This window comes from Psittacula echo (assembly GCF_963264785.1).
Source record: "Psittacula echo genome assembly, chromosome: 1".
In the NCBI taxonomy this organism is placed as follows: Eukaryota; Metazoa; Chordata; class Aves; order Psittaciformes; family Psittacidae; genus Psittacula; species Psittacula echo.
The window spans coordinates 26,515,617-26,527,311 of NC_137735.1; the positions used below are offsets into that span (position 1 = coordinate 26,515,617).

The 11,695-nt window shown below is 47.1% G+C and overlaps 1 protein-coding gene across 1 annotated transcript in view; it reads right to left on the reverse strand.

Moving 5' to 3' along the window:
• The window catches only part of BEND4 (BEN domain containing 4), a gene marked incomplete at its 5' end in the record, with an annotated part of 29,067 nt that extends 19,631 nt beyond the window's left edge, over positions 1-9,436 (reverse strand). Inside the window, one exon of the mRNA XM_080639024.1 lies at positions 9,070-9,436. Within this exon, the coding sequence (XP_080495150.1) occupies positions 9,070-9,436 (367 nt within the window). The remainder of the gene's footprint in view (positions 1-9,069) is intronic.
• Between the last annotated feature and the right edge of the window lie 2,259 nt (positions 9,437-11,695).

Here is an 11,695-nt window from a genome sequence, read left to right on the forward strand (position 1 = left end):
TTTACCATCCTCCAGATCTCTGCGGAGGGGAAGGCCGAAGCAACATACAATTGCCTTCAGTTTTGAACACAGCCTGAGAAGACCTCTCCAGTACAAAACCCGAGGACGTGATCTCCCAAGGACTTAACCATAAGAATAATGACGGTGAGATGGACAGAGTAAGCACAGGCATAGTGCTGGGCTATGAGGCTGCCCAGGGCCAAGCAGAGAGAGCCCACCTGAAAGATTGGGGTGCCCCTAAGATCACTTAAAGCATTCTCACTATCTAACTCCTTTGTTGACAAGTCCTACCACACTCTTGTAGATAGGCTCAGATGAAACAGGGCAGATTTCTCCAACACATCTTTGATCTAAAACATTAACCAATGCCCTATTTCCACACTACAAACTCAAAAGGGCAGAAACGCGCAGGTACTGCTTTCCCCTTCGCAAGTGGGTGCTGGTGAGGTGTCAGCTCCTCTGTATCCTCCGTACCTGCTGTCCCTCCTTCTCTTTTACTGCATTAACCTAAGGCCAGCTTAGGTAGAGGTCTTTAACCCTTACAATACAAGGACAAAACAAAACAGTACAATGGACATAATATAAATTAAAAGAATGGTAAACATTGCAGCTTTCTAGCTGGAACCTACTGATAAACCAAACAAAAATCAAGGAACTTGAGCATCACTAACAACCTCAAATTGGGCTTTCTATGCCTTATTTCTTTACCCCCACATTTTCCCTTTAAAATTGTTACATGTTGATATTGATTGGAACTTTGCAATCCTACTACAGAGCAGGTTTTTCATTCATTTTAATCCTATAATCTGATTCCAGACCTGAAGTCGTATTTATAGTTTGTATTTTAATCATTATGGTCCCTGTTGACAAACCAGTTACTCATTCCTTACATACCCTTGTTGCAAGAGGACAAAATATGAATGAAACAACTGAAAAGGGATTAGACTGGTGTAAGAGATGTTATTCTAATATTACAGTTTCTCCTAAAATTCTGCAAAATGACACTGCAAATACCAGTTTTGAAGAACACTATAATACACACTAACATCAGCAAAGATAAAATTAATTGTTAGTTTTGTTGTAAAACTGAATGCATTAGGCACCAAGTGAATGCATATTCACTGAGATAATGGCTTAAAATGTAACTGAAATTTTATATAGAAATGACAGTATTGATTTAATCCTCAGTTCAGTATCAGATCTACTACAAAGACAAAACAACAGCAATTACTGTTTTTCTCTTCACTTTAACCCATATTCAAAGACATAAAAATGAAAGTCATGACAAGGCAGGGCTATTTTGAAATGCCACCATAAAAATTCACAAATGCTTTTTTTGTAGGTACCACTGGGCAACAATAGTGAGGGATGCTCTCAGCAAACATATGGCTCTGTGCTGAAGCAGGAACCACTTTGAAGTAACTTTGACAGCAGTAACAGTACCTGTACCCACAGTCCAAACAACCCCAAATGAGAATAATAACTATGGTTATTTCTTGTGATGGATCAAAAATAGAAACAAATGCTGCCCGTTTAGCATATACTGTAGAAATTGCAACTGCAGCTTTTACAGACTGTCTGTAATTAGAAATGCAAGCACTGTACAATGCCTAATCACTAAGAAATGACAAAAAGTTGTCTTTATGTGATTACTACTGAATAATCACTGATACATGATTCTTAATTGATTTAATGTAATGTATGTATTTTGTAGGAAAGGATGATTCCATTGAAATGACTGCATGCTGTGGTTTAAGCCCAGTGGTAACTCAGAACCATGCAGCCGCTTGCTCATGTCCCCTTTTCCCTCTCTCCCTCTCCCAGAGGGATGGGGAGGAGAATAGAAAGAATGTAACTCCCACGGGTTGAGGTAAGAACAGTCCAGTAACTAAGGTATAACACAAACCACTGCTGCTGCCACCAATAATAATAATGGTAAGAGAAATAACAAGGGGAGAGAATATAAAATTTAAAGAAATGGAAATGAAAACAATAAACACAAGTGATGCACAATACAATTGCTCACTACCTGCCAACTGATACCCAGCCTGATCTGAGCAGAGACACCCAGAACGACCTGAGAAACTCCCCGCAGTTTCTATACTGGGCATGACGTGCTGTGGCATGGAATGCCCCTTTGGCTACCTTGGGTCAGGTGTCCTGTCTCTGCTTCTTCCGGGCTTCCCATGCCTCTCCTCACTGGCAGAGCATGAGACTGAAAGGCCCTTGATGGGAGTAAACATTACTTAGTAACAACTCAAAACCTGCCTGTTACCAGTGCTGCTCTCAGGCTAAAGTTGAAAATGTAGCACTGCACCGGCTACTAAGAAGGAGAAAAATAGCTGCTATAGCTGAACTCGACACTGCACCAGACCTGAACAGTGTAAGCAGTGTAAAAATAAAGTCTTATTGTGATATCCTTTTTCCTTATTACAATGCCCACCAGGCATGTAATTCTAATGTCTTAGACTCTACAGCCTTTAGTCATACAGAACTTCTACTGACTTTGACCAGACTTTTGCCTGAAAGTGAACTTTCCCAATCAGGCCTATCAAACGCTAACAGAGCAGGATTAAACTGCTAAAAGTGCAAGTATTTCTACCTAGATTATTTAAGAATGCAAGCAACCTGAAGGTACTATCATATGGCAAACGAGGCACCAACTCCCAGATATAGCATTTGTCTTTATGTCTTTTTCTCATTGATGCTGAACTGTGGGGCTTCCTAGCTATCCAACTGCCAGACTAAACCCAGGGTTTTACTAAGAGCAGACTTCTGAAACTCAACCTGATGACCTACACTGATGCATTAGAAAAGATGTCTGGGAAGACTGGCAGGTGTAACATCAGCTCTTCCTACACCTGAGGATCTTTTCAATACTTAGGCTAGACAGCTTTATTAACAGTGCATTGTGTTGGGTTTCAATGCCTCTGGATTCAGGTCATGGCTTTTCCATAGTTCCCATTGAAAACTTGGGCAGCTGGTTTAAAAAGTCATCTTTGTAACTATAGAGTGGATCTGAATACCATACATTCTCCTCTGCAGAGAATGTATTCATTAGTATGCAACTTTCAGCAAGATTCCAAAGTCCAGGACCTTAGCAATTTCAATCATTTCACCCTCCACTTTGCAGTATTTCAGTCCTCTCACCTGGTGATTGGTATTTCTTGATTTGTTCAATTATTATCATATTATTATTAATTTACATCCTGGGCAGCAGCTCCGTACCCCTCAAATGGCTTTGTCCATGTACAGACTTTGTAATTACTTTCTTAGATATGAACATTGCAGTAAATGTCTATGCTTGGGTCACAAAATTGAGAGCATTTAGAATCAGAGAATCATAGAATAGTCAGGGTTGGAAAGGACCTTAAGATCATCTAGTTCCAACCCCCCTGCCATGGGAAGGGATACCCCACACTAAACCATGTCGCCCAAGGCTCTGTCCAACCTGGACTTGAACACTGCCAGGGATGAAGCATTCACAACTTCCCTGGGCAACCCATTCCAGTGCCTCACCACCCTCACAGTAAAGAATTTCTTCCTTATATCCAATCTAAACTTCCTCTGTTTAAGTTTGAACCCGTTACCCCTTGTCCTGTCACTACAGTCCCTAATGAAGAGTCCGTCCCCAGCATCCTTATAGGCCCCCTTCAGATACTGGAAGGCTGCTATGGGGTCTCCACTCAGCCTTCTCTTCTCCAGGCTCAACAGCCCCAACTTTCTCAGCCTGTCTTCATACAGGAGGTGCTCCAGTCCCCTGATCATCCTCGTGGCCCTCCTCTGGACTTGTTCCAACAGTTCCGTGTCCTTTTTATGTTGAGGACACCAGAACTGCACACAATCCTCCAAGTGAGGTCTCACGAGAGCAGAGCAGAGGGGCAGGATCACCTCCTTTGACCTGCTGGTCAAGCTCCTTTTGATGCAGCCCAGGATACGGTTGGCTTTCTGGGCTGCAAGCGCACACTGTCGGCTCATGTTCAGTTTCTCATCGACCAACATTCCCAACTCCTTCTCCGCAGGGCTGCTCTGAATCTCTTCTCTGCCCAACCTGTAGCTGTGCCTGGGATTGCTCCGACCCAGGTGTAGGACCTTGCACTTGGCATGGTTAAACTTCATAAGGTTGGCATCAGCCCACCTCACAAGCATGTCGAGGTCCCTTTGGATGGCATCCCTTCCCTCCAGCGTATCAACCAAACCACACAGCTTGGTGTCATTGGCAAACTTGCTGAGGGCGCACTCAATCCCACTGTCCATGTCACCAACAAAGATGTTGAATGAGACCAGTCCCAACACCGATCCCTGAGGGACACCACTCATTACTGGTCTCCAGCAGGACATCGAGCCATTGACCACACTGACCACCTCTTCGTGTGCGGCCATCCAGCCAGTTCTTTATCCACCAAATAGTCCATCTATCAAATTGATGTCTCTCCAATTTAGAGACAAGGATGTCGTGTGGGACAGTGTCAAACGCTTTGCACAAATCCAGGTAGATGACATCAACTGCTCTGCCTCTGTCCATCAGTTCCATAACCCCATCATAGAAGGCCACCAAATTGGTCAGGCAGGATTTCCCCTTAGTCAAGCCATGCTGGCTGTCACCAACCACCTCCTTGTTTTTCATGTGCCTTAGCATGTCTTCCAGGAGAATCTGCTCCAAGATTTTGCCAGGCACAGAGGTGAGACTGACTGGTCTGTAACTCCCCGGGTCATCCATTTTCCCCTTCTTGAAAATGGGGGTTATATTTCCCTTTTTCCAGTCATCGGGAACTTCACCTGACTGCCATGATTTTTCAAATATGATGGCCAGTGGCTTAGCAACTTCATTCGCCAGCTCCTTCAGGACCCGTGGATGGATTTCATCAGGTCCCAATGACTTGTGCATGTTCAGGTTCTTAAGATGGTCTCAAACCAGATCCTCTCCTACAGTGGGCCTGAGGTCTTCACTCTCACAGTCATTTGACACCTCCTGTGACTAAGCGATGCTTTCTCAGGCATTTTGCATAAAGATCACAAAGACAGTCCAGTGGATGAAGACAAGTGTTTAGCCATTTCAGTACTGATCTGATAGATTTACTTTCAGATGAGGATTCCCAACTTCTTTGTTAAAGCCAAATTAATGATCTTCAGCTTCTCTGTTCACTTAAAAAACTTTCTGGTGTCCAGGTATAACAGAGCTTTATTAATTGGTTGTGTTAAAGATGCCAGATTGTTGGCAATGGAACAACATCTCTAAGACAGCTCTGCTCTTCTTTCTCCCCTTTCAATGAAAGCCCACTTTAAATTTCAAGGCACACTGTAAGGTCTACATTATGCTTTCTTAAGGAAGAGGAATTTCTTTGGCTAACTATAATAATGTAATGTACATGCTACCAAAGATATATGTTGGTTTTATACCAGGAAAATAATCTGAATAGACTAACAAAGAAAAAACATTTTACTGAAGAAAATGGGTATCTGCTGGTGCTTTGAATGTACCTGTTTGTGTGGCTTACGCTGCTGCAGCAGCAGCGGTCATATTCACTAGAAGACAGAGAAGGCTCATGTTGCAGTACAGCTCCACATTTCTTACTGTAAGATGGCATTTCTCATGCAGAATCTTTCCCTAAAAGGTGTGATCTTGAGCCAGATTTTTCCACACTGCAGCACAGGATTGAGAACACCTACTTTTCCTCCTTCCCCTAACCCCTCTTCCTGCAATTCTTCTGGATGCTAGAGGCCAGGGTGGTCTCTCAGAGAGGAACTGAAGAAGAAACCATTCATCCTTGGCAAGACCTCTAACCACTAAGAAAACCTTTAAAAATACGGAAGCATTCTTACTTGTGGCTGTGCTGGAGGTGTGCACTCTCAAAAGCAAACATGATGCTCTGAATCTGAAGGGGCCTGAAGATTAAGAATCAACTGCATTAAGAGTTGAAGTTGCCAGTTGCTGTGGCTTAAGCCCAGCTGTAACTCAGCACCACAGAGCTGCTCACTCACTCCCTGCCTTCTTCCCCTCTGCTCCCAGTGGGATGGGGAGGAGAATCAGAGATCTGGACCTTCTGGGTAGCTCCCCCCAGTTTATATATTGGGCATGATGTGCTGCGGTATGGAATACCCCTTTAGTTAGTTTGGGTCAGGAGTCCAGTCTTTGCTTCCTCCCGGCTTCCCGTGCTCCTCCTCACTGGCAGAGCATGAGAGACTGAAAAGTCCTTGATCAGGGTAAGCATTACTGAGCAACAATTAAAACATCAGTGTGTTATCAGCACTGTTCTCAAACTAAAGCCAAACCACAGCACTGCACCAGCTACTAAGGGAAAAATAACTGTTACAGCTGAACCCAGGATTTTTTACTAGCCAGCAGCCAGCTTGCTCACTGTTGCCTGCACAGGAGCTATCAACAAAAAGAGGGAATCTGTGAAAATAAACTTACAAAACAGGTGTCTCTACAAAACTGTGATGCATAGCCCTCCACCCCTTCATTCAAGTAAGCACCCGCCAAGCACTACGGGTAAGCCAAGTGGGAAAACTCTGCAAGTAACGGATAGTGACTGCTTGCCTTGTGGAGAACAACTCAGTGAACCTGCAGCTGGATACCTGTTAAGGGAAGGATCCTTCCTTCCCTAAAGCACCCACTTATCAGGAGATGAACCTCTGGCTAAGAGGTGTTCTGGAAAGGGCCCAGCCCACCCCTTGCAGCTGTGGTGAACCCAGAAGCCAGGTGGGCAGAGACCTTGTGGATGCTGGGCAAAGCACAGAACAACCTTGCATGGAGAACACACAAATGCTCTCACTCCCCAGGGCAAAACTGCAGCTCTGCTTCCTCAGCAGCAGCCCCAGCTATTAAATTGGCTCGCACATTTGTTAAGGGGATGTCAAGGCTCTGGATGACTGGATGGAAGTACTTTACACAGCCCCAAAGTCACAAGTAGCTCACCCTCAAGAGCTTCCAGTTCAGCTCACCACTGCCAGAGCTCCTCCAACACAAGGCACTTGGTGTTTCTCCATCACCAAGCAGGAAGGATAGGTTCATAGCTCAGTAATGCATCTGCACCCCAGGGATTACAATTCCCAGGAGGTCTTAACCTCACCTCTTGCTTTATCAGCCCCATGTGACAACTTGTAGAAAATCCCACTTCTGCACACTGCAGCAAGTTTTTGGTTTGTCTTCTCCTAATCTGTTGTGCTTGGTACTCCAGTCTTAGCTGAGAGGATTATGCTGGGACCCATACAAGAACCTAAAGTAAAGCCTGGATGTGGAGGTAATGGGACACGGACTTCACAGAGCTTCGGTGCACAAACAGAAGTTCCTTTACTATCTTTTTGTTCTGTTTTGAGCACAGGACTGAATCAATGACAAACTTTGAAGCCTGCTCCAGCACCTGGCTGGTACAATCTACAGCCAGAGGGCTTCGCTGTGAATATAGCCTCGTATATCATCTACCAGACAGCTGAATGTTTTCCATGGTGTAATCTGCTTCTGTAAAGAAACATAGGTGTCACGTTTATCGGCAGTGTTTTGATTGTGGGCCACAAAACCCACTAAACTACCACCATTTTGGCATTTCAAATTAGAAGTATTTTCAAGAAAAAAAGAAAAGATTATGTTCTGCCACAGATCACAGGACTATACGTCACAGCTATGAATTTTCAGGCTGATCTATTCAAGTATAAAACTTTTTGGTGAAGTACTTGAATTATTTGTAACAAGACATGATAAATTCATCCAATACATGGCTGCTTCTGAGTGAAAACAGGCATTAAAACATAGCCATATATCCTATTAACTAGCATATCTCCCTGTTTAGTAAGGAAATGTCATCACATTTATTACAAAGGCAAACAGCAACATACCAAAACAGGATCCAATTTTTCTAAATAAATAAATCATTGATGTGTCAAAAATTAACAGATGAGTTAATATACCCGATGTTATCAAAACCAGATGGTGCTTCATAATATTCATCCTGTTCAGTCAAACCCTGAATATATTCTGGACCATCAGTATATAAAATAGGATGCTGCTATTTGTGATGGCAAACAAAAGCAATCATGCCTGCCAAGCACATACTATAACAGGCAGCATTTCAGCTCTGCTAGACAGAAAGTAATTAGAATGCTTTTAATGTCCAAAAGAATGATGCTGATAGGCTGCCACAGATGTGTAGATTTATGAATATTTATATGGTGGTTTATAGCTGACACTTTTATCAGTTGAAGAAGATAAAATATCTGCCTGACTCAAAAGCTTGACAGTCAGGTTAATAAAATCTCATTAAAGAGAATGACCTATGCAATTATATAGGATTTATTGTAATTCATTTTTGATTGTACTCTGCTTAAAGATGCAATTTCCCATTTCCTGATGCCAAATTTAGGTTGCACATCAAAATCTACGTGGTTTTTAACTCCAAGCCATCACCAGAAGAAAGATACGCGTTCAGCACCTCGGTATCTTACACCTTTAAAGCAAAAAAATAATAACCCCAGCCCCTGCTCCTCGCTGCATCTGACGAAAACGGTGCAGGCAAGCAGCCTATTTTCTTCCTGTTAAAATCACCACCTCTTTAACATCAGCCTCTCTCCACCGCCAGCAGCTCCCTCCGGCAGCCAGCCAGCCCCCCCCGGCCGTCACCGCGATGGAGCGGAGCGCCCGGCCCGGACTCCCCCCGCCCGTGGCCGGCGGCAGCGGCGCCGCTCCCGCAGGTGAGAACCGCCTGCCGAGCGCTTGCCCCGCCAAGTCGCGAGAGGCCGCCGGCTCAGCCCCGACGGTGTCGGGGGAGGCCGCGATGCCCTCCCCGTCCCGGGGCCGATGCTGGCCCCGGCAGCGGCCCCGCCCGCCCCCATGAACTTTAGCGATGCCCCACCGACGGGCGGACACAGCCGCTCGCCCCGTTCCCCCCACACCCAGTGCCAGGGAGCCGGCGCCGCCAGCCCCCATGGGGAGGACCCCAAGACCGCCGCCAGCCCCTAGCAGAGGGGTATGGGTGTGTGCGTGTTGTGGGGTGCCCGCAGCCCTCATCCCGCTCCCGCCTGCTTCAAAGTGCCCCGCGAAGTTGCGCGGCAGAAGAGAGGAGTTGCGGGTACCTGCGCTCAGCTCCGCGCCGCCGCCCCCCGCCGCTGCCGGGCAGGGGCCGTAGCGGCCCGAAGAGCTCGGGGCCGGCGGCAGCGGCGGGCGGGGGTGTCCCTGGGCAGCGCCGAGGGCAGCAGCGGGGCGGGCGGGCCCGTTGGGGAAGGGGCCGTGCGGCGCGTAGGACAGCGACTCGGCTGCGTGCGGGAAGGGCTGCCCCGCTCCGCGCCCGCGGGGCACCTCCACCATGGTGGGTCTCTCGTAGCGCTTGGCCAGCGCCGCCCGCTTCCCAGGGAAGGTCTTCAGGACGCTGTAGGGGCCCCGCTGCTTGTAGATTTTGGGGGTGCTGGGCCCCTCCTCCGCCGGCTGCATCTCCTCCTCCATCCTCAGCCGTCTCCCCTAGCCCAGCGTGACACAGCCCCACTCCGGGGCTGCGTCTGCCGCCGCCGCGGTTCGTCTCCGTGGCAAGGCGAAGCCCCGGCGCGGCGGGGCGCCGGCCTGATTGACAGGCGGCCGCGCCAATGCCTGGAGGGAGACGGGCGGCGACCGGCAAGTGTTTAGGGTAATCTCTGCTAATGGCAGCGGGGCGAGGAGGCGGGCCCTGGTGGGGCCGCTGCCGCCTCCAGCTCCCCCCGCGGGGCAGGTGAGCCGACGGGCAGCGCCGCTGGGGGCGGGCTGCCGTGGAGTCCTCCCGCGCCCTTCCCTCTGCGCCCGGCCAAGCCCGGCGGTGCCGCAGGGTACCGAGCCGGCCCGCGGAGCTCGGAGCCGCGCAGAAACTTTGTGGCCCTTCTGCGGGTGCCCCGCCGTTGTCCGTCCCTCCTGTCCCCTCCTGTCCCCACACGCAGCCAGCCGCGGGGCCGCTTCCCCGGTTATTAGGGGTGAAATAAATAATGCCATTTGGGAGTCCAGGACCTGTCAGAGTTGATTAGGACACAGAGGACATTTTCTTTCTCATTATGCAAAAGCGTTTCATGGCGAAATAAAAGAGGTCTCTCTGTAACTCATGCATGTCAGATTTCCAGGAATCCGGGAGATTAATCACATTTAACATTATTTGCAACGCCTCCTGCCCATACACCCCGCCCGCTTTTTGCAAACTGCTTAAATGAGGCGGACAACTGGGGCGAAGGTTCGTCCCTCTCTTCTCGTCGTCGTCCCCCCCCCCACCGCTTCCTGCCTAGACCCTTGCAGGGACAGTTGAGAAATAATGAAACGCTGGTGAAAGACAGGAGCAGAATGAGATGCCATCGAGAGACGTTTCTGAGAAATGGTGGAGATCTGGGTGAGATGGGAGACAGCTGAAACTGAATGATACGCTGAAGAAAAATAAATGATAACAAAACTCTCGCTCCCTCTCCCCATTCTTTTGTGCGAGGCGATTTTATATTTTACATTAACATTTCCCTTTTCCTGTCCCACTTTTCTCCTGCTTCTGCTGCTATAATTTATCAGGATTACAATAAACCCTCTGGCTTGTGGAAGTAAAATTACAGAACACCTTAGTTATATTTAAGCAGTCGTGGTGGGAAATCATTCCTCTGTCATCATGTAGAGCTTCAGCCACTTACTGTGGCCATCGCTGTCCCATTTCAGCTTTATGTATTTAGTCGGAAATGAAAAGCCGCACTTCTCTCTACTGATGTAATTAACTCCTGTGGTCTTCAGCCCCTCTCCTTCAGAAAAGTCCAGCTAACTTCTACAAACCGGGCATTTCTTTCATGCAGGACATACAAGGAGCTGCGCTGTTTCTGATTTTGATTTTTTTGACAAGTAGAATAAATCGAATACTTGTAGCAGCCAGAAGCCTAAGTAAAGGCTAGTGTAATAGAAATCATTATTTTATTTAAGCAAAATCAATCATAAGTCTTTGTGTTTTCTGACTCTTTGATCGCCTGTGCTTTAAAAAAATACTGTACTGTAATGCAAAAGAGAGACTGGAAATAAGTGTAACAGAAACTCTGCTCCCACTCAGAAACAAAATATGTCCTCCACCTTTTCTCATCTCACTGGCCTCTACCACAGCTGTGACCAGCAGCTACGGGAGGTCAGTACAGTATTAAAATTGTATGAAGTTAGTATTAGGCTTCTAGTAGTTAGATTCAAATAAATGGCCAAAAATTACCTGCTCAGGTGTCAGCTACATTCCTAGGAGCTCACTACTCTCTCACTACCCTTCTGCTCCTGGTGGAGGAAACAACCCTTGGACAAAAGGAGAAAACAGGTTGACAGGTCATGTCCTCCAAGCTGACTCCTTCATCTGGGCTCCCTGCCACTCATCAGGTAGAAGTTGGATCTCTGTGGACATGAGAAGTGGGTTTGAGGTTAACAGGGTCCAAAGCCACTGAAATGTGGCAGGGACCTCAGCCATGAGACAAATGGAATTCATACTTTATGCACTTAATTTATGTCTCCTGAGGTTTTTGACAGTGTTCACCACTGGACCACCAAAATGACCCTTCAGCTGTTTTTAGGAAGGCTTGGTTTTAACTCTGCTCTGCTCTTAGTGGTTCTTCTGGGTATGTAGATCTAACAAATGTGCTGATCCTCCCCCCTGCCCCTTCCTTCTATGACTTTTCCCCTGAGTTTCAGATGAGGGACTCTACTGCCATGGCCAAAGGCTGTGTTGTGCCTAACCTGAGGGGG